Raw genomic sequence first — 24,110 nt, 5'->3', positions numbered from 1 at the left:
TGGTAAAAATCACGTAGCAGAGTCATTGGTATCCATTGAGTGTTGTGACTGCTATTCCAAAAACTGTCTTAAATCTTCTGGATGTTGAAAAGATTTTGAGAAGTTATCCTTCCAAATGTGCATCGTCGATGGATCAAAAAGACCATATTTGTAGCCTAGACTCCGTTGTTGAGGACAAAGAGCAGTGAATTCTTTGCGAATTGAGGCAGTTTCCTTGATGAAGTCTTGAATGAAAATTTTGTTTCCATTTACCATCAATGAGGGTATTTCTCTAGCTGCTTTTCTGATTAAAACCAAGTGGTGGTGTAGAAGAACTTTAAAAATCATTTGGCGCGGTTTTGTATGTAGAGGGTTCCTGTGTGAGGGAATCCTATGAGCCTTATCAATTTCACATTTTTCTGAGAATTTAATTTGTAAAAGACCAGGCAATAAATTCTCCAAATATAATATGCAGTTATTTCCCTCAACATCTTCAGGTAAATTAAATATGTGTCTGTTATGATTTTCCAAGCCCAATAATGTTGAACACATAGGAGAAATCTTTGCCACAAGTGGAGAAAAAGTGTCAAGTTTGACCTTATTATCATGTATTTTAATAGAATTATCCGATATTTTCATTGACAGGCTGGCCATTTCTCTGCGTACATTTTTAAATTCAGAAGCAGTAGTATCTGTATTGACTCAGAGAGCCTGAATTTCTTCCAATATTAAAGATAATGAGGGTTCAGAAGACTCCCCTACTTTAGATTTAGCAGGAGGAGGAGAGACGTGCTGCCTCATTTTATTATTAATGGAACTTTTATTTTCCATTTTGAAGTAAAAAGAGACAAAATTATAATTGCAGCAGCAAAATATTGTATTAGAAAGCAAAAACTGTGAAAATGACCAAAAAATTACTGGTGCAGCAGCTAAAATGGGCTGGGGGAGTGGCTAGGCCCAAGCCAGGCCCTTTCCTGACACTTCACCACGCCCCTTGACTGAAAACCTGGCTGTACCTGAGTGCTGTGTAGGGAGCAGGAACTAAGTGGTGAAAAAATACACTTCCACCTTTGAAAACGCTCCACAGGAAAGGTTAGTACTGTAGAAATGCAGCAACCTCCTTTAGGATGAGTTTCTGACAGAAATTCGTCGATTTGGAATTAAAAACAGGCCGTAAATGTAAGGAGACTCTCACGCAGCAGTCATCTTAGAATCGCATGCTTGTGCGTCTCCAAGAAGTGTTTGTAAGTGGTACAAACTGCAAGAACGCTTTGAGCGGTTCTCTGATGTCACAGGACATTTCACTGCAGGGAGCATGTAATGGTTTGGTAGCGAATTTGTCTTGCCAAATGAAAGGGACTCCAGCAGCCGTAATTACTCAGGTATTCAAGCTGCTGTCGAATGGGAGTTACTTGATGCTGAACAGTCAAGGTTGCTGTGGGATGCTTCTGGGCATTGCCTATATGGTGACTGTGAACTCCAGGGTTACTTGCTGTATGTAAGTATTGTTTCCCCCAATGAATATAATCAGGGAGGCGCCATTATGGCCTTCGTTGAATGTTTACTTTATATAGTTTGCTACTTTGAGCAGACTGAAAGCCATGCTTTTACAGCATACCGCACCCTTAACCTTCGCTCTAGAGACCTTTGATCTTAAAATCTCAAGAACCTCGACTGGAATACAAGCACTTATACATACAAACTGCCCCTTTCATTTCCCTAAAATGGTGGCTAAGTCAAGTTTTACCCCTTGCCTGCGGGGCTGATTCCCCCCCTGTGCTAGGGGGAGGGTGGACGTCATGAGCACGGTGGTCGTGTGCTCATGACGAGCTGAGCTCGTCACGGCCACACCCGTTTCTGTAGAACGCTCGCACAGCAGGGGAATTATACCTGTGTGTGAGCATTCTAATGTCATGACGAGCTCAGCTCGTCATGAGCACACGGGAACCGTGGCTCATGACGAGCTAAGCTCGTCATGAGCATGGAAGGGGTTAAAGTAAACAAGTAAGAGAAGATGGACCTGGAATGAGAATGGTTAATGCACAGTGTTGTAGTGTTTTTTAAAGAAGTGAGGGTCTTTATGTTTTTTTGCCATAGGGCTACACAGCAGGCCTTGTATGTTTTAGATACGGCACATTCCTGCCCTTTTACCATGCACTGGTGCACAATGGGTTGCCATATGCCAATGCAGGCCCCTTTGCACCATCAATCAATCAATCACGGCATTTATAAAGCACGCTACTCACCCGGGAGGGTCTCAAGGCGCTGGGGGAGGGGGACCGCTACTGCTCGAACAGCCAGGTCTTGAGCTGCCTTCTGAAGGAGAGATGGTCCTGGGTTCGCCGAAGGTGGGTGGGGAGGGTGTTCCAGGTCTTGGCTGCCAGGTAGGAGAAGGATCTTCCTCCGGCTGTGGCTTTGCGGATGCGTGGTATGGTGGCGAGGGCGTGGCTGGTCGATCGTAGCTGGTGGGTGGGCGTGTAGAAGGTCATGCGGTCGTTGAGGTACTTGGGGCCCAGGTCGTGGAGAGCCTTGTGTGCGTGGGTGAGGAGTCTGAACGTGATCCTCTTGCTGACGGGGAGCCAGTGCAGGTCTCTCAGGTGTCCGGTGATGTGGCTGTGTCGTGGGATGTCCAGGATGAGTCGTGCGGAGGCGTTCTGGATGCGCTGGAGTCTTTTTTTAAGTTTGGCTGTGGTTCCGGCGTAGAGGGTGTTCCTGTAGTCCAGGTGGCTGGTGACAAGTGCCTGGGTGACGGTCTTCCTGGTTTCAGTGGGGATCCATCTGAAGATCTTGCGGAGCATGCGCAGGGTGTTGAAGCATGAAGATGAGACGGCGTCGACTTGTCTGGTCATCGACAGGGAGGAGTCCAGGATGAAGCCCAGGTTGCGTGCGTGGTCTGTTGGCTTGGGAGCGGTGCCCAGGGCCGGGGGCCACCAGGAGTCGTCCCAGGCGGAGGGTGATGATCCCAGGATGAGGACTTCCGTTTTGTCTGAGTTCAGTTTGAGGCGGCTGTTCCTCATCCAGTCGGCGACGTCTTTCATCCCTTCATGTAGGTTGGCTCTGGCGGTGGTGGGGTCGTTGGTGAGGGAGAGGATCAGCTGGGTGTCATCGGCGTAGAAGATGATGTTGAGGTTGTGTTGGCGTGCGATGGCTGCGAGGGGGCTCATGTAGACGTTGAAGAGGGTTGGGCTGAGGGAAGATCCTTGTGGTACGCCGCAGATGACTTCGGTGGCCTCGGATCTGAACGGGGGGAGGCGGACTCTCTGGGTTCTTCCGGCGAGGAACGAGATGATCCACTCCAGTGCTTTCTCTCTGATCCCGATGTTGCAAGAGGGCCTGCATTGAGGGGATGATTATTTTTGTGCAGGAAGGGAGTCCTTCCTGCACAAAAACAATCACAAGAGGTGTTTACCTCTTTCTTAAAAAGAGGAGAAATGAGGAGAAAGAAAGATATTTCTCCTTAATGTTCCTCCCTTACGCCTCCCCCTGGGGATTTTTAAAAAATGTGGGACAGTGTCAAAAAGTCATGGATGTTTCTGGGAACGCCAGCAGAAAGACCATGTGGCACATTACTCCACCGGAACATCAAAAACATCCAAAAAGTGACATTCTGTCGGTGTAATAGAGCCGGTAGGGCCTCATTAATGAAGCCCTGAGTTCTCAACTCTTTCCTAAATTGTAACAATGTTGGGGACTGGATGACTATAGGGATGATATTCTATAGCTTGGGCGTATGGGTGGAAAATATGTGTTGACTTGTTTTTTCTTTTTTACACTGCTTAGTCTACAGTTGGATGCTGTTCTTCTCCTGGCTGAAAGTGTGTGGCGATCCATCCTTGATGGATAAGGGGCTGGTCATGATAGCTTTGTAAATGAGGCAGCTGGTTTTGAAGATGGTACAGGCCCTTAATAGCAGCTAATGAAAATCCATCCAGTAGTTTGTGATGGCATCATATTTCTTCAGACCCTGGATGAGACATGCTGCTGCATTTAGGATGCATCTAGGGACGGCAGTTCATGTTAGGACATAATCACCATCCAGATATGAGAGTACAAGTGCTTGAACAGCAGTTCTGAATTATTTTTCTGGAGGAAACAGTTTGGGATTCTTTAGAAGAAAAAGCTGGTACCAGGCCTGTGAGAAGTTGACCTGGCATATGCTGTCCATTATTCTAGAGGGTGCCTTGCACCAGTCCAAATGACTCCTTATTGATGGTAGGTTAAAGACAACCTTATAGAAAGCTATCCTAGTGGAAGCTGTGGAGAGCAGCCTTCAGGTTAAGTCTTGAAGGAATGTAAAGCAGCTTGTTATACCAGTCTATAATCTCGAGAATGACCAAATGAAAGGAGAACCACACCAGGTATATATATATATATATATATATATATAAAATATATGTATTTATTCTAAACACTCTCCTCTAGTCTCTTTTTGAGGCTAGAGGCAAAAGTACATCAGTTAAACTTATTCAGCTAACAGTAAATTAGCACAGTATACGTTTAGCCCTAGGGGCCTCACAAACCATATCCTAAGAAAGTGATATAAGAACCATTATTGACATAGATACCAGGCCTAGAGCCTGTAGAACCGCTAGGGTCACCTAGAACCACCCAAGGTAGTGAACACCGGGGACCCACGGAGGACGTGTGCAGTGTCTAAACACAGACACGAATCACCATTTACTTCTATAGGGAAAGTCGCGGTTGGAAAACTACAAAGGAAGGACACTTAGAAGAGGACTTGGAGCAAACCCCTTTAGAACTAGGCAGTTCTAGAGTCAAGGCCCACGGGAGCACCGGAGTACTCAGGTTACCTCACCCAGGGAAGCCGTGTGCATAGGTGTCTTTTCGTGTCGGGTTTCATCATCGTTTTCTATGGCGAGCTGCTGAAAAGTGCTACAGGCGACCAAGTGGAAAGTGTCCGGATAGATCCAAGCCTGGATCGGAGTCGAGAAGAACCTGAAAGCAGAGGGGACATAGTCTGGGACACTAGCCAGTGACCAGGAAGGCGAAGAGAAGATGGCAACCGATGTCGGGTGCTTGCATGTAAAGAAGGTGAAGCTTGACTCTTCAGCCACGAGGACGAGGTGGCATAAATGACAACCAGGAGCTGGATTTGAGCTGTCCCAGGAAGGATGTCGGGGCTGACCAGCAAGGTCTGAGGGACTCACCCTTTGAAGGGGAGTCAGGGCATGTCTGGAGCAACCAGGAAAGCCCAAGGAACAGAAGAGTTACCTTTGTGGGGACCCACCAGTAGACGGACCAGGGATCGCAAAGGAGCCTCGAGCGGGAATGCTAGGAGTGGGCCCCCGGAACACTCTTGGAGTGTAGGCTCACAATCTTTGGTGCAAATGGTGCTCAGGACTTGGACTACACAGTAGCCCAATGCACAACTTCAGGAAAGCTCGGGAAGTAGATGCACTTGCAAATGTATCAGGTGTCCAGGAGTTCCGATCTCATGTCTCTCGTGATGGCTGCAGGTCTCAGCTTTGCTGGGATCTCGTATCGACCTCGGAGATGTCTGGAAGTCTGAGTCCTGTGTCGTAAATCCATCGGGATCCGGCGGGAGCCTTGGAAATGCAGACTGGCAAGATGCTTCTTTGGTGCCTGTTTGAACAGGGGATTCACTCCTTGACCCCAAGGGAGATTCTTCCATCTTCTAGTCGAAATAGAATGTCAAAGTTCCAGGATATATGTTGCAGAGTTTCATCCAGGGTAATCTAAAGTCCTAAGGAGTGGGTTCCCATACTTATACTAAGTTTAGGGGTTGGACGTGCTCTAAAGACCCACCTGTGGGTGGATCCAGGGACGGGGTGGTTACACCCCTTTCCCTTTGTCCAGTTTCATGCCAGAGCATGGGCTGAACGCCCCTGCAACCGGCTTGAACTGGGATATGCACCACGACACCAAGTGTGCCCCCAGCAATGTCTGAAAAGCATTCATTGAATGCACCCACCCAGCCCCAATACACTAAAGCCTGTCTGGGGGGATGATGACACCTCCCTGTGACAGGAAACCTATTGTCTAGGCCTCCCCGGCCGGAGTTTCCTTCAGCAGTAGGAGGTCAGATTCGTGTCTGTGGCTGCAGCATCAATTTTGTGATGCTGAGGCTCTTTTAAACTATTACCGGTCAGGTAAGTGTGTACATGTCTTCTCCCTCTAGAAGGGAGGAGTTCTACCCCCGCCACCAGAACTGGCAGGGGGTAGGATTCCAAAGTGTTTGAAACCAAATACGACATGTTTCCATGCAGACATTCCAAAGTTAGCATTTACTGCGAGGTTATAATGCACTTAAGAGTAAATGGTCTGGCTGCATCACAGAATAGCTACAGAGAATAGAATCCGAAAGCTGAAGAGGGGTCCTGCTCATGCATGGGCATCCTCTCACACAAAACCAAGCACTCTGCCTTCAGGATTGATAAGGCCTGCCATAGGAGTGACATGGGTTTATATGTGTGAGTGATTACGTGTAGCTATGGGTAGCCTATATCTTAGTAAGGGGTGCATGCACCACCTCACCCAGGCTACAGTAGCACACCTGTATTGCCATTTTGGAAGGCTTCCCAGGGGTGGCATAATACATGCTTCAGCCCCTGGTAGGCCTCTAGGGTACCTATGCCCTTAGTACCTAAGGTACCATATGCTACGGACTCACAAGGGTAACCCAGTAACCAATCTGGATTGTACCTAATGCACATGCAATCAATTTAGAGAGGAAGCAGCTAGGCTGGGGTCCTGGTTAGGAGGTCCCCAGCCAGACTAAAGTCGAGAAACAGTGAAACACAAGCAAAAAGTTGGGGTAACCATAGTATGCAGATCCTACTCTCCTACACCCCCCTTCCCCAACGCAGAGTCATTAAAGTAACCTTGACCAGTTGAGTCTTCATGTATGTTCTAAGTGGAAATATCTGGAGAGTCCATCTGCATTGGCATGGCTACTCCCAGGTCTATGTTCCACTGTATAGTCTATCCCCTGTAAGGAATTGGACCACCTTAAAAGTTGTGTGTTTTCACCCTTCATCTGTTTTAGCCATAAGAGTGGCTGATGGTCAGTCTGAACAGTGAAGTCAGTGCCAAACAAGTATGGCCTCAGCTTCTTCAGAGTCCAAACCACAGCAAAGGCCTCCCTCTCCATAGCTGACCAACTTTTCTCTCTAGGGGTCAGCCTTCTGCTTATAAAAGCTACTGGCTGGTCCTGACCTTCATCATTCAATTGTAATAGTACGGCCCTTACCCCCAAATCAGATGCATCTGTTTGGAAATGAATTCTATGGAGTAGTTAGGACTTTGCAGAACTGGTGCAGTGCACCTGGTCTGCTTCAGGTCATCAAATGCCTTTTGACAGCTTACTCTTCACTGAACTTTCTTAGGCATTCTTTTAGAAGTTAAGTCCTTCAGGGGTGTCATAATGGATCCATACCCCTTGACAAGCCTTCTGTAGTACCCAGTCAGGCCCAAGAAAGTTCAGATCTGATTCTGGGTAGTGGGTCCAACCCAGTCCATGATGGTCCGGATTTTGCTCTGAAATGGTTGAACCTGGCTTCACCTACAAGGTGGCCCAAGTACACAACCTGACTCCGCCCTATCTGGCACTTAGTAGCCTTCCTAGTTAGGCCTGCCTTTTGCAGGGCCTTCAAAACATTTCTCAGGTGGACCAGGTGACCCTTCCAGGTGGAGCTAAAGACAGCAATATCATCAAGATAGGCTCCACAGTAGTCTTCCAGGCCTTTAAGGACTGTATTAATCAACCTTTGAAAAGAGGCAGGTGCATTCCTCAGACCAAAGGTCATTACCACAAATTTATAGTGCCCACTAGGGGTTGAAAATGCTGTTTTTGGCTTTGCATCATCAGCCAATCTGATCTGCTAGTAGCCAGCTGTAAGATCAAATGTGCTAAGAAGCTTGGCTGAGGCCAAAATATCTATGAGCTCATCTGCTCTTGGAATTGGATGGGCATCAGTCCTAGTGACTGCATTGAGACCTCTGTAGTTAACACAAAACTTTATCTCTCTCTTACCACCCTGGGTGTGAGGTTTTGGTACCAAGACCACTGGACTAGCCCAAGGGCTATCTGAGGGTTCAATAACTCCCAATTCCAACATTTTCTGGACTTCTGTCCTGATGCAGTCTCTGACATGATCAGGCTGCCTGTAAATCTTACCTTTAACAGGCAGACTGTCCCCAGTGTCCACTTCATGAGTGCACCAGGTGGTCTGACTTGGAGTCAGAGAAAACATATGTCTAAACTGACTGAGCACTAGTCTGCAATCAGTTTGCTGCGGAGCAGTGAGGCTGCCTGCCAAGGCTACACCCTCCACTGACCCATCATCAGGGTTCTGTGAGAGGAGGTCAGGGTGAGGGTCACTCTCCTCCTCCTGTCCCTCATCATTAACAATGAGCAAGCCCATCTCTGCCTGTAAACATATGGTTTTAGTCTGTTGACATGAAGCACCCTATGGGGGCTCCTGGGAGTTCCTAGGTCCGCTAAATAGGTCACCTCTACGTTCTTTTCAACAATAGTGTGGGGTCCACTCCACTTGTCTTGGAGAGCTGCTGGGGCCACAAGCTCCAACACCCACACTTTCTGTCCTGGCTGGTAAATAGTCAGTACAGCCTTTTGGTCATGCCAGGCTTTCTGTAATTCCTGGCTAGCCTCAAGGTTTTTAGTTGCCTTTTTCATTTACTCAGCCATCCGGGAGCGGAGACCAAGTACATAGTCCACTATGTCCTGGTAAGGGGGTTTGAGAGGTAACTCCCATCCCTCCTTCACCAGTCACAATGGGCCTCTTACAGGGTGACCAAACAGAAGTTCTGTAGCCAAACTCCTTCTGAGGAACCTCCCTGTATGCAAATAAAAGGCAGGGTAGAATGATGTCCCATCTTCGACTGAGCTTTTCCGGAAAACCCTTGATCATATCCTTTAAGGATTTGTTGAATCTTTCAACAAAATCATTGCATTGTGGGTGATAGGGCGTAGTGAATTTGTAATTCACTCCACACTCCTTCCACAATGCAGTCAAGTAGCTGGACATAACGTTTGCATCTCTGTCAGATACTAAGTCCTTAGGGAAACCCACTCTTAAGGAAACTCCCAAGAGGGCTCTTGCCACAACAGGTGTTGTAGTGGTCCTAAGGGGGATTGCCTCTGGGTACCTAGTGGTATGGCCCACCACTACTAGGATAAACCTGTGCCCAGATGCAGTCTGGGGATCCATTGGTCCAACAATGTCAATACCCACTCTCTCAAAGGGAACTCCCACCACAGGTAGTGGTATCAGGGGGGCCTTTGTGGTGCCACCTGCCTTACCACTGGCTTGACGGGTTACACAGGAGCAACAAAACTCCTTTCTGTCTTTAGAAATGTGGGGCCAGTGAAAGTGTGGGACAATACTGTCCCAGGTGTAGTTCTGGCCCAGGTGTCCTGCTAAATGAATATCATAGGTTAGTGTCAATAGGAAGCCCCTGAACTTCAGAGGTATACTGAATACAGTAGTCCATCATCCCAATAGATTTTATGGGTGCCACTAGCATTCCCAGCAAATTCAGCAGCAGCTTGCTATCCGAAGGGTTCAAGAGAAGGGCAGCTCAGCTGCTCCTGACTCAGATCTGCCCTGGAAGGGCCGCTTGTCCCCAAGAACTCAACCTGATCAGGCTCAAGCACCTCTGAGACAGTTCCTTCTTCTGGAACACAATCATCTCCCTCAAGAGACTGATCATCACTCTGAGTCAGGGGGAAGGCACTGCCTTAATCTTACTGTCCTTTTCCTGGAAGGCACCTGGTCCATTATACCAGAATCCAGGGCCTGTTCAGTGTCAGGCTTTTTGACCTGTGACCTAGTCACAGCTAACACATGTATCCCTAACATTTCTGCATGGGTCCAGAACTCCACTTCAGACCATGCTGAAGTCTCTAAATCATTTCCAAGCAGGCATTCAATAGGGAGGTCTGCACTCACCACAACTTTCTTAAGGCCAGTTACCCCTCCCCAGGAGAACTTAACAACTGCCAAGGCATTATTGGTCCTGACATTGCTAGCATTGGTCACTTGGTAAAGTTCACCAAGTATGATCTGTCCAGGGTCCACAAGGTCTTGTGGGACCATCGTGACACTTGCCTCTGTGCCCCTGTAGGCCAAAGCCTCTTTTCCATGTATTATAGACTGTTGTCTGTACTTGCCCAAATTACTGGGACACACAGAGGAGGTCATGTCCATGCCTCCATCATAGACTAACACAGCCTGGGTTGGAACTCTGACTAGGCCAGAGCCCATCTCAGTACCCAGGGTTAACCCTACTACACCCTTCTGCTGAGTACCACCACTTGGAGTTGAACTAGGGGGAACAGTTGCCTTAGGGGCAATGGTGGCTAGAGTTGCATCCTTCTTGGTGCAATCACTTGTCCAATGGCCATTCAATTTACATATTTTACACAATGGTTTCTTTTGGCCTTTTCCTTTCTTGGAAGATTTGGAATCCCCACCATTAGAAGCTTTTTGGGGGCCTTATGAAGACTTCTGGTCTTTACCCTTTTCCCCACCCTTATTAGGATCTTGCTTCTTTTGGTCACCACCTTGGTTCTGTACCTTCTGCTTCAGCCTGGTTCCGACCCATTTGTCTGCCTTCTTTCCCAATTCATGGGGAGAGGTCAGATCAGATTCTATCAGGTGCTGATGCAACAGCTGATTCTGACAGGTATTAAGGATCTGCTCCCTCATGATCAAGTTATACAATCCTGTATAATCACACACTTTACTGCCCAGTAACCAGCCTTCCAGAGCCTTAGTAGCACATTCAACAAAGTCGTCCCAGTTCTGTGTCTGTGCTTTTTGGGTATCTCTGAACAGTATTCTATACTGCTCAGTGGTTAGGCCAAACCCATCTATGAGAGCACTCTTCAGGACTTTGTAATCATCAGCATCCTCTTCTCTGACAGTGAGGAGCTTGTCTCTACCTTTGTCTGCAAAGGAGAGCCACAAGATTGCTGTCCACTGCTCCTGGGGTACCTTCTGTACTTTGCAGGACCTTTCAGTGCGGTCATCCATTTGTGGATGTTATCCCCATTCTGATAGGGTAGGACAATCTTGTTTAAGTTTCTATGGTCATAAGACCTTCCCCTAACACTAGGGAAGTTGCTGCCACCATGGGCCACTAGTCCCATCTTTTTTCTTGCTTTTTCAAGCGCCAGGGACTCCCTTTCTAAGACTACTTTCTGTCTCCTTATCCTCAGTTGAGCTTCTTCCATTCTCACCTGATGCTCTCTCTACTCCTGGGAGGTGTCCCTCCTGGGAGGTGTCCCTCCTACTAATGTGTCAGAATGATCAGATTCCACTGAAGGTGATCTGGGTCTTCGAGGCACACCACCAACTCTTCCTGGGGGAACAAAGAAGTGACCCACTGGGCCTCCCTCTCCATCTACAGTAGGAGCTGGATTGTCCAGGTCTAGTTTATTGTCAACATCCTGGTCAACATCAAAGTCTGAATCCTGTGGGATTGGACCGCTGGGATTTTCCTCATCTGCTGCTCCCAACCCACCTCCTACCCTTTCAGGATCTGAAGCCTTCTTCAGGTCATCTAACAGCAATATCTCTCTGAGGCGTTGGGTGTTGGCACCTTTGCCAGACTTCAGTTGTCTGAGTGTCCACAGAGCCCTTATCAGAGAAAGGGAATGTCTCATACTTAGATTTCAGTAACATCTGGCAGAGACACATTAGGTCCTGCTCCTGAAGTCATAAATACTGAGGTGTGGTGTATCCACTGCCTACTCTAGTTGAGTACCTGCTGGACTCTCTTGAGTTGTAGAAAGGGTGTGCTTAAGCCCTTGACACACAACTCTAAGTTCAGTCGAACTTACTGTATTTAATCTTGTATTATATGAACCTCTGGTACCTTTAGTGGTTTTCAAATGATCAAACACTTGAGATTATCTGTTAAAACAATGGTAAGCTAGAATCCCACACGCTGCACACCAATGTGAGAAGTTGGCCTGGCATATGCTGTCCACTTTTCTAGTGACTCCCTATCGATGGTAGGTTAAAGACAACTTTATAGAAAGCTATCCTAGTGGTAGCTGTGGAGAGCAGCCTTCAGGCTAAGTCTTGAAGGAATGTAAAGCAGCTTGTTTTACCAGTCTATAATCTCGTGAATGACCAAATGAAAGGAGAACCACACCAGGCATATATATAAAATATATGTATTTATTCTAAAGACACTCTTCTAGTTTCTTTGTGAGGCTAGAGGCAAAAGTACATCAGTTAAACTTATTTACCACACAGTAAATTAGCACAGTATGTTTAGCCCTTGGGGCCTCACAAACCATGTACTAAGAAAGTGGTATAAGAACCAAAACAGACATAGATACCAGGCCTAGAGCCTGTAGAACCACTGGAGCCACCAGGAACCACCCAAGGTAGTGACACAGGGGACCCACGGTAGACGCGTGCAGTGTCTAAACACAGACGCGAATCACCATTTACTTCTATGGGGAAAGTCGCGGTTGGAAAATTACAAAGGAAGGATACTTAGAAGAGGACTTGGAGGAAATCCCTTTAGAAATAGGCAGTTCTAGAGTCAATACCCACAGGAGCACCGGAGTACTTGGGTACCCTCTCCCAGGGAAGCCGGGTGCATAGGTTTATTTCCGTATCGGGTTTCAGCGTTGTTTTCTACGGCGAGCTGGTGAAAAGTGCTGCAAGCGACCAAGTGGAAAGTGTCCGGTTGGATTCAAGCCTGGATCGGAGTCGTGAAGAACCTGAAAGCAGAGGGGACAGAGTCTGTGTCACTAGCCAGTGACCAGGAAGGCAAAGAGAAGATGCCAACCGATGTCGGGTGCATGCAGGTGAAGAAGGTGAAGCTTGACTCTTCAGCCACGAGGACCAGGAGGCGTCAACGACAACAAGGAGCTGGATTCACATGGTTCCATGAAGGATGTCGAATGCTGCAGTGTCGTATTCCGGATGGGACCAAACAAGCCTTGGCAACAGCAACCCAGGCAGAAAGCAGAGATTGGCTGTGGGACAGGCCAGCAAGGTCTGAGGGACTCACCCTTTGGGTATATCTGGAGAAACCAGGAAAGCCCAAGAAACAGAAGAGTTACCTTCGTGGGGGACCCAACATTCGATGGAACAGGGATTGCAAAGGATCCTCAAGCGGGAATGCTAGAAGTGAGCCCACGGAACACTCGTGGAGTGTAGGCCCACAATCTTCAATGCAAATGGTGCTCCGGGCTTGATCTACAAGTAGTCCAATGCACAACTTCGGGAAAGCTTGGGAAGTTGATGCACTTGCAAATGTGCCCTCTGTCCAGGAGTTCTGGTCCCATATCTCTCGTGATGGCTGCGGGTTTCAGCTTTGCTGGGATCTTGTGTTGGCCTTGGAGATGTCTGGAAGTCCATCTCCGGTGTTGCAGATCCACGGAGATCCGGTGGGAGCCTTGGAAATGCAGCCCAGCAAGATGCTTCTTTGGTGCCTGTTTGAACACTGGAGTCACTCCTTGACCCCAAGGGAGATTCTTCTGTCTACTAGTGGAAATAGAATGTCCAAGTTCCAGGATATATATTGCGGAGTTTCTTCCAGGGTTATCTAAAGTCCTAAGGACTGGGTTCCCATACTTATACTACGTTTAGGGGTTGGACTTACTCTAGGGACCCATCTGTTTGTGGATCCAGGGAGGGGGTGGTTACACTCCTTTCTCTTTGTCCAGTTTCGCACCAGAGCAGGGGCTGAGTGCCTCTGCAACTGGTCTGAACAGGGATATGCACAGGGACACCAAGTGTGCCCCCAGCACTGTCTGAAAAGCATTCACTGAATGCACCCACCCAGCCCCAATACACTAAAGCCTGTCTGGGCAGTGGTTACCCCTCCCTGTGACAGGAAACCTATTGTCCAGGCCTCCCCTGCCGGAGTTTCATCCGGCAGCAGGAGGTCAGACTCATGTTTGTGGCTGCAGCATCCATTTTCTGATGCTGGGGTTCTTTTAAACAATTATCGGTCATGTTTATATGTGTCAGTGATTAGGGGTAGATATAGGCAGCATATCTCTTAGTAGGTGGTGCCTGCACCACCTTACCCAGGCTGCAGTAGCAGACTTGTGGTGCCATTTTGGAAGGCTTCCCAGGGGTGACATAATACATGCTTCAGCCCAGGCCTCTGCCTCTGCCCTTAGTACCTAAGGTACCATATACTAGGGACTCACAATAGTAACCCTGTAACCAATCTGGAGTGTGCCTAATATACATGCAATCAATTTAGAGAGGAAGCAGCTAAGCTGGGGTCCTGGTTAGCAGGGCCCCAGCCAGAATAAAGTCAAGAAACAGTGAAACACCAGCAAAAAGTGGATCCTACTCTCCTACAAGGCCTTTTTTGTTTCTTTTTTCGGGAATGTGTTCCTTAAATATGAGGTTAATGTCTGGGGTGAGTCCATATGACTTGGCAATTGGTGAAAGTTGAGGTTTAAACCTGTCAAGGGTAATGGTATTGAGCTAGGTTTGTGCTGTATCTTGCATATTGACATGTAATAGGAATGCTGTCTTAGTTGGGTTGTGTGAGCTTCAGATAAGCACTAGACATCCTGGTCTGAATAATTTGCGAACAGTGTTTGAGCCATTCCGAAACAGAGGAGACTTTTAAGTAGAGTTGTGCATCATTGGTATCAAATAGATGTTATTATCTGTGAGTGCAGCACCCAACCATCCATGCGTAGGATGAAGATGATAGGAGGCAGTCATGTGACCCAGGGGAGGCTGCAGGCACCAAATGACTAAAGGCAGGGAAGTGCCAACTTACTAAAAGTGGCATTTTGAAAATTGTAATTTAAAGTGTGGCTTTACCACTAAAGATGATTTCTCATTACAATTTCATAGATACCAAACATGAAATGCTCATCTGTCCTCAATCAAAAGTTTGCATATTTCAAATGTAATAAGGCAGCCCATATCCTGTGGGAAAGATAAGCCTCACAGTAGAGACATGTAAATATAGGAAATTTTAACTATCAGGATACGGAAAACCTAAAAGTACATGTCCAACCTTTTAATACAATGCACCCTGCCCAATGGGCTATCTAAGACCTACCTTAGAGGTGACCTATATTCAGAAAAATGGAAGCTTAAGGCTTGGCAAGTAGGATATATTGTGAAGTCAAATTTGCAGTTTAAAAACTGCTGTTAGGCTACAGTGGCAGACCTGGGGCACGTTTCAAGTGGCTACTTAAGTAGGTGTCACAATATGTGCTGCCACAAGTAACATTTGATTTACATGCCCTAGGCATACAACTCTACAAGGGACTTATAGGAAAATTCAATATGCAAATAAGGTATAAACCAGTTTAACCATGTTTAGGGAAGTGAGCACAAGCACGTTTGCACTGGCTAAAAGTGGTAAAGTAAATGCACAGAGCCCTAAGGGCAACAACAACTAATTTCAGCTGATAAATGGAGGTAAGTAGGCAAAACGTTTGGGAGAATATCACCATAAGGTTGACAGGTCTAACAATCATGATTGCCTCCTATGTCTGAAGTAATGTACACACGTCAAAATGTCCTGCACTTTGTCTTGAGGTTTAATCTGCCTGCTTGTTCGATGTGCTCTGTCATAAAGGATGTCTGCTTATCATAGATGTTCCCTTTCTCTGCATTGTGTGAGGTGCCTCGTTTTCTGATATAAGACCGCTCTATTTCCTATGGTTTCAAGAAGCCTCTGTAGATTGATGCTTTGCTCCTGTTCCTCGTTCTTTCCGGAAAAACTAAGCTGCCCTTACCTGGCATCCCCCAAATCCTCCAGTGTAGGAACTCTTTGTTCTAGATCCCCAAACTCAAGATTTGCTGCTTTAATTCTTTAGGGACCTCCTGTCTCAATGTTGTGAAGTCATCTCCTCAGTCTGCTGAAAATCTCTTCCATTAAGGATTCTTGCAATGGTCCATAGGGTGATGTGACAGGACTAACCACAGACCTTTTTTAGTATCTTTACTTGAGTCATGTATCATGTCTGTGGTCTTGGTCAGCATGTGTTTCAGAATTTTGAGCTTTCAAGTTTAATGTGGCATCATATTGGGACTTGAATGGAGGAGAAGACTGTGCTCAATTCCCCTGGGGCAAAATCATCTACTTCAGATCTCCATTTGTTGAACACATGGTTTTTGGAGGTCAGTGAATTGCATCAGAGTTGAGAGGGGCTTGGCAGCCATTGACCTGGGACAATTAGAATGGTACCATGTGCAGTCGGAGGCATTAGGCTAACGTGCAGGGATGCCGGCTCCCTGTTATGGGGAATGCCAGCTGCTTTCTTCGACTCTGTCACCCAAAGCTCATAGGAGTTGATGTGCTGCACTGTGTGCTGAATCAGCACTCAGCATTTCAGCAATCGTGAAATGGGGAAAAGAGTTGTCCCTGGTCAACCACCCCTCTCCCGAGTCCCTGGCTGAGGATTAACTGAATCCCAGAAGCAGCCCCCCTGTTTGTTTATCCCCGACTCAAAAGGGGGTTAAGCTATGAAAGTGATTTTTTTATTGCTGGGCTTCAGTCCTGATGTCACCCTTTCAAATAGGCTCATAATGCTTGTCTTGTGTGCAGTATAAGGGGGCTCTCTGGACTCACTTCCAGAATCCTTTCTTTATTGTTGTTGGCTTGCTCATCAATGTGGAGGGGATGATTTCACTTTGAATGGACATCTGCATGTTAATCTCCAGGGGACTATCTTAGCTTGTCCTAACTGTGCTTGCACTTTGTAAGGGGAGATCCTTGCTTCTATATTCTGGAATATCAGGAAGGTCGCTTGCACCTGTAGTCAGTAACGAGCACCCACAGGGGTCATTTCTGACATGGACATGTATGGCACTGGGAATTGCAGAGTTAATTACCTGCCTGTCAGGGGAGATCCTTCCTTGGTGTAATCGGATGCTCATTTCCCTCTGGGGAAAGATCTTGCAGATATGGCCTATGAAGACCACGTGTGTCCTCCGTCACAGCCACCAAACTAAGAACATGGCAGCTGCCAGACCTACTCAGCATGTCAGGCACCGGTGATCCAGAAAGACCATTGTCAACTTCGGAGGACACCCCAGATGCCACCGGGAGCCCCCAGTGCAGTGAATCATCTCTGTGTGCTTCAGGAGAAGATGAAGGACCGGACAGTGGTTGGGCCAGGGATGCAGCTTCAGACCAGTTCTTTCACTCGGTCCCCATCTTACCTATGCCCTCTTATATTTATCCTGTTCATAGTATCCACCACAGAAGATGGGGGAGTTCTCCAAAGCATGATAATAAGCATGGAGCTAAGGGTGAGTTTTACTTTAGTGCTGAGACTTAGGGCCATATGTATCAACAAACCATTTTGCATTTCCTAAATAGCGAATTTTAAGGAATCACTATTTAGGAATTGCAAAATGGTATGTATGAAAAAAATCGCTATTTTTTAGCGATTCCTTAATATTGCTTATTTGTGAATTCGCATTTTGCAAATTCGCAATTAAGGAATAATTTCCAATGCATTCCTATGGGCCAAGAGGCCCTTAGGAATGATTGCGAAATAATTCGCAATTTGCTAATCGCTATTTGAGAATTATTTCAAGGGTGCAGGGGTGTCTCAAAGATACCCTGCTGCACCCCTGAAATATACAAGTGTGTGCATATGGCACACATACATGCCCTATGGGCATGTGTGTGCATCACATGCCACCTTAAAAAATGCCAAAATATGCATTTTTTTAAGAATTCGCAAGTTACCATCAACTAAAAGTTGGTGGTAATTTGCGAATTCTTAACCATATTTCGCTAGCCAAAAATGCTACATACATAGCATTTAAGGAATCGCAAAATTGCGATTCCCTAAATGCTATAGCAAAATAAGGAATCGCACAACTTTGCAATTCCTTATTTTGGGAATGTTTCATACATCCCAAAACATGCAAAACGGCCGTTTGCGAGTCGCAAAGGCCGAAATTCTGCGAATTTCAGCCTTTGCGATTCAAAAACGGCTTGATACATGTGGCCCTTAGCTTCTTACCTGTCTCCAGAGGTTGCATGCAAATTTGAATGCATACTGTGACAGAACTGCCAAGAAAGATTGATTAAGTAGTTGAGAGCTAGGAGTTTAAGCCAGAGATTTTGGCAATGCTGGATTCAATGAACTGAAGTAGGTCTTTGCAGTGTAATTTAGGTGTCAGTTGTTTACTTTTCAAAACATTATGATTTATCAATTGTTCAAGATTTCCTTTGTGCAACTCGATTCCTCACTGAGTTTTAAGCATGGCAGCCTCTCTGGTATTTTGTAGAGGGGTTTGTCGTGTTCAGTTTTTGACCAGCTCACTCCATTTCAGCAAGTACTCTGCTGAACCACTTATTGGTTGCTGTGATAACGTTGCTTTGATGGGCTTATTTTTTTAAAGGAGTTAGGATGTCTAGGGCAGATGATAAATTGTTGCAAAAGTTGTCCACTAAGAACGCAATACCTGTATCTTGAATCAGGTTCCTCTGTGTTAAAAGTTTTAAGCCAGCAAGGGATTTAGATAGTTTTTTTATTACAACATAAAGGAACATGCAGCCCTAGATAAATGCATTCAAGTGAGTAAAAGGAGACTTATTGACTAGTCACCTGCACTGATCCAGTGTTTCGCGAAGTATCAACCAATGGTATTCCTTCCCGAGGACGTCAATAAAAAGACATTGCCTAGGAAGTCAGATGACATGCTAGATATGTTATTTCATACATTACATATAGGCGTATTCAAGATTGGTATGCAACACTTACCTTTCCAAAGAAACAACATCAGAAGCAGCCTAACCAATCCCATTTTTGGACGATCATAGATAATTGAGGTATGGACAGATTTGTTATTTCACTAGGGAACTTGTACTCCAACAGGGAACTGTATTTCCTGGAAAGGTGTAAATTCATCACATTTTCCTGATACACCAAATAATTCCAGTGGGTTGATCTAAGGAGGTAAATAAAATAAAAGTGTTCTTTATTAGTGTAATAATTTGACACACAAGAATATATATAGCAATACAGCAACCACATAATAACAATGCATTTGATCAGCTCATTCACACATGGATCATAAAATGTGATGTCCATTGGAAGTGCAGCTGCTTTGTGAACTGCATGTATCACGAGAGCAAGGGACTGATTATGGTTGCTATGGATTACTATAGGAGCTCTTTTGGAAAAGTGCAATGTTGGGCAACATACTTTTTGTTTTGCAATAACAATTCTAAAAGTGGTGCAATTCTTCCCTACACCTGGGAGCCATTGGTGACTTTCCCTTCACAAGCCTTCCAAGCCCCACAGTGCTGACAATAGCATGGAAATATTGCGTCATCCCAAATAAAATAGTGGTAATTTTATTTGAAATGAAAGTGTATGCCCATTTAGGTGTTATGAATAACCTCTATAGAGTGAATTGTTTTCCGTGGATGTAGGGAGTGTTTGTTATTTTAATTAACCCTGGGCAAAGCACTACGCTACCCTCGCGTAGTTTCCGAAGTTTCAGCTACTTCGCACTACGCAAATTGCACGTAGCACAGTGAAAACACGCGTAGCGTACCATAGTGCAGCGTCATTTTTTGCTTGCTCGCGGTCCTCAACGTCAAGTTGGTGACCGAGAGCAAGCAAAATGACATCCCGGTGAGACTTTTTCCTCGTTCGTGATCAGCAACATCAAATTGGCAATCGCGAGCGTGGAAAATAAACCACCCAGCGAGATTCTCAATGGGGGGGGGGAGTCAGGTTTCTCATTACGAGTGGTCGCATATGCTCGCGATGAGAAACTACCAGTCCACGTTGAGAAAGCTGCCGCTCGATTAAAACATCTACTCGAGCGTCAAAAAACTACAGCTCACACTGTGCAAGATGCCGTTTTCAATGATTGAACAGTGGCAGATGCTTGTCCACACTGTGCAATCATTGAAAACAGCATCTTGCACAGTGCAAACAGGGTACTACGCAGTCTGTGCAGTGCTATGTGTAGCTCGCGTAGTGCGAAGTGCACTTCGCGTAGCTACACGTAGTGCTACTTCGCGAACTACGCCCAGGGTTAATTGTAATGTGAATTTAGATTGAAAAGTCCTAAAGAACCAAGGACAAGTAAGGCACGCTCAGTGATAATGGGCTTATATTACAACCAAATTGCATTTGGTCCTGATGCCCAGGCAATCTGAAGTCCAGTGAGACCAGCCAGTCATCATGCACAACCGCTGTCAGCATCTGTGCCAAAGTAAACAGATACCATTTCTGGAGTGAGTGTCCATGTCGAAGTTTCAGGTTGGAGTCAAATCCATCTCCTTTTTAGATCCCAAGCAAGGAGCAGAAGTTCTTCTCTGCTTGAGGGATGGGGCCTTTTTATTCCATAGCTTAATGAGCGTTTGCCTCAGGCTTGTAACTGCATAAGAATTTTCTCATGAAAAAAACCTTCAATCGTAACCAAACACTTTTTAAAGTCTATCGTCCAACTTTTCCTTCAGTTTTGAATAAGTGAAGGGACATTTCAAAAATACATGGCGGCCGAAACCATGTTCTTTAATATGAATCTTTAAACATGTGACTTGTATATCACTCTCTGTATGTACTGTAAAACCTAACAAAATATAATAATTTAGTTGTTTACAAGTTAGATTTGATTACAGTTGGTGGAGCCTCAAAAAACAATTTTTTGTGTATACACATAGGGGAATAATTATGAGAGGGTTGCGAACATGTTTGCACCATGCACAGTAGTATCTGGGTGACGCTAGTCTCTAAATCAGATTTTTGAAGCAACGCAAAGCCACTATGCGTGGCTTTGACAGGATCCGAAAATCTGGAGTAAAGCAGAGCAAATTGCTGCATTGCATTGCTCTTCCCTAGGAAGGCATTCCATAGGTGTCGCGTGGGTGTTCCAATGCAACTCCCAGCGTTTTTGACGCATTAACAGATTTATAAGACCTTGCAAACCTGGGAATGTGCCAAAAAGACACACCACCCTGGAGAGGTGTAACAAGGAGAAATATCTTTATTTTTTGTTTTGTATTATATTTTGTAGCATATATAGAAAGAGGAATATGCCCCTCTGCATTGGTTATGTGGAGGAAGGTGTACCTTCCCGTACAAAAACAATCATGCATATAACGCAAGCACCCTTGCACCACGGTGCAGGGTTGCCTGCATTGGTGCTAGGCAGCACATATTACGCCAGCTCAGTATGAAAAGTCAGGAATGCTCCATATGCCCTAAATACTGTGCGTTCCTGCCCTTTCCCAATGACGCAGTGCAATGAAGCGAGGTGACTAACTGCACTGCACTGTGCCACTTGAGCCTCATTGATGCTAAAAGCCAACAGTGTGTTTTGTTGAAAGGTATACCCTTCAGTTCAAGCTACCACGTGAGGGCAATCATCAATGAGAAACTTACAAAGGTAGTCATTTTGAAGAAATTCCAAATCTTACACGAATATTATGATATATGCATGCTGCTTGCTTGTACCTGGTTGTATTTGAAGTTAGGCTGTCAAATAAGACCAAGGATTGTTATTTTAGTAGATTTTCTTTTACATGAAAACCATGGAAGTTTGTGTCCAGTTACATTTCTCACTGTTCTCTTTCATCAGTAGTGGTATCTTCCACATAGGCCAGTAGCAAGAAAGAAATAAAACCTGATATATTCAAGAATCTACTTTTATAAGGATTGACCAATTCTTTGGTGCAGTCATGTCTCTGAGATTTCTGAAGATTAGTTAAAAATCCATTTTACTATTAGAGTTGCCATTGGGGTCATCAGATAAAGTAGTGTATAACTTGGAATGTAATAGGATACTGATCACAAAAGTGCTTGCAAATGAAGCACCATTTCTTTGTAGCAGTATCTGACTTTGCTAACTGACATGCGCTATTAGGTCAATTCACATACGGTCTGATTGAGAGTTAAGTGGTGCAACTACAGGTCCACCCTGCAGCTGACCACCAAACCCATGGTCTGGCACCCTGCTAGATCACAGGTATTTGCCATGTCTGGTGGGATTTTTTTTTATGTTCCCACAGCGATGCCCTGAAAATGGGCCCCACAATGGGAACACCAGAAACAGTTCTTGCATGGCATGGACTATAATGTCCATTCAATGCAGGAACTGGGGTGCATGCGCACAGGGGCACATGTTGTTCCTCCCTATATGCACCCTGTTGTGCAGTGGCACAAGGGGGCCCTGTTTCGTCTCTGTTTTCATGGAGGTTGAACTAACATGAAAACCGTGGCAGAGAAGAGACTCATGATATGCTTGGCTGGACCACAGCAGACCTGTCAAGCATATTGCGACCTTCTGACTGCCGCAACACAGCCAGGGAACTGGGGTTCTATGGCAGCTGCAGCGCAGCAATGGTGGTCCAATTATCCTAATTGTAATAGGGCATTTGGAAGACTGCCACAGCTGTGCCCCCATGAGTCTGGTGGTCTGTGCACCAGTAAAGATGTTAGTAATTTAGACCCAAGCTAATCTCCTGGTAGCTATGCCACAGAGCACACAGGCTTACTTTAAAAAAAATGTGCAAAGTATTTAGAAGCACCCTAACAGTTAAAACGCAAAACACATCACAATAAACAACTCATTCCAACTTATAAAAATTGAGAATATTTAAATACCACAATTTTATGAAAATGACAAATAAACCAATAAGAGAAACCTGAGATATGAATTCTTAATTATTTAATTGAATTACATTTTGGCACCCAAAAACACAAAGCACCAATGGTGGGGCAACTGGTCATGCTAGATCTTTTCAAAGGCAAATTTTAAGGCCAGCCAAGATGGAGCCTGGGTGGGATACATGGCCCAGGCAGAACTCAGTCAAAAACATATATTTGGACTTTGACATTTTCTGAGAATGTAGAGTTCTTAGCTGGGCTAGGTTTAAGGCTGGATCCGAAGACGAGGTCATTGGTGACAGGTTGGCAAAGGATGAGGTCTTGGTGAGGCCATCAATGAAGGTGGGAAAAGCTGCAAATGAGAAATGTCTAGTGTTCCATCCTAGGAACACCATAGATGTCCATCGGATGATACTCAGCTCCGGATCCAGTGAATAATTTTACCTTACGACTTTGAGCCTGATTTAGTGTATGGCAGATGGGATTGACTCTAACAGGGCGATATGAGGGAGCTACCACCTGCAAAATTACAGATGCCCGCCATCCCAGTAGACGTTTTGTGCATTGACAGGAACATCCATCACTGCTGTTCCAGTCAATGCATTGAAAGCTTGCTGGATGGCACTGTCAACATGGTGGAACTGTGCAGAAAACTTCTTATGTTTTTTTTTCAAAAACTAAACACTGGATTTTGTTTCTGAAAATAAAAAAAGTAATGACCTGCCTATTCATGGGAGTTTTCTGCAACAACATGGGGGTCATTTTGAAGTGTGCCCTCTTACCACCAGGTTTTACCTGGCAGTGATGGACAGCAAAAACGTGCCAATTGCTTCCCCATTTTAAAAAGGCAGGTGGACAAATAGCAATAGCGGTTGGCTCTTAATCTTTCGGTTCATTGGAGGTGTATGTGGGCGAGGTAGACAGAGTAGTTGCCTGTTGAATCGTTGCTTGAAAACAGTGATTCAACAGTTTTCAATGCGCCCTCCTTGCGACATGATGGATACATCATATTTAATGAATGACGCAACATGTTGCAAGGAGTTACAGATAAAACAGTATTTATGATGTATCTGTAGGCGCAAAAGTAATGCATTAATGAATGGTGTCAAAAAACAAAAACACTCCTGCAATGTGTCCTTTCACATAAGGCTTGCATCATGTGAAAGGGCCTGCATCAGTCTTACGGCTGCCATGAGGCAGGCGTAAGATACTGACGCAATGGCGTCCTAGAAGTGGCGCATTGGAATCTCATAGATTTCAAAGCGCCACTTCTACAGGGCATTTTGCAGGGGATCGCTCACCCTGCATACATTATACCTGGTGCAAGTATAATGTGGCGCAGGTGTTTACAAAGTGACACATCTGCCTAGATGTGCCGCTTTGTAAATAGTTAAACAACAAGAAGGAATGCCAATACTGATACCTTCCTTTGAACCAAAATCTATCAAAAATACATAGATCACTGTTCAATGCATCCGGGTGCTATTCAATAGCTGTTTATTTAGAAAATACTTATTTAGTAAATCAT

General features: G+C 45.5%; 1 protein-coding gene across 3 annotated transcripts in view; it reads right to left on the bottom strand.

Annotated features, from left to right (window-relative positions):
* Positions 1-24,110, bottom strand: part of LOC144770734 (sialic acid-binding Ig-like lectin 13) — a 767,717-nt gene that overhangs the window by 592,566 nt on the left and 151,041 nt on the right. For all 3 annotated transcript variants that reach the window (XM_078655472.1, XM_078655474.1, XM_078655473.1), the window contains one exon: positions 18,719-18,905. In XM_078655472.1, coding sequence (XP_078511598.1) covers positions 18,719-18,761 — 43 coding nt within the window. In that variant the 5' untranslated portion in view covers positions 18,762-18,905. The remainder of the gene's footprint in view (positions 1-18,718; positions 18,906-24,110) is intronic.

This window comes from Lissotriton helveticus, chromosome 7, assembly GCF_964261635.1.
Source record: "Lissotriton helveticus chromosome 7, aLisHel1.1, whole genome shotgun sequence".
NCBI lineage: Eukaryota > Metazoa > Chordata > Amphibia > Caudata > Salamandridae > Lissotriton > Lissotriton helveticus.
The sequence above is the reverse complement of the archived record's forward strand: the minus strand, read 5'-3'. Positions and strand labels throughout refer to the sequence as shown.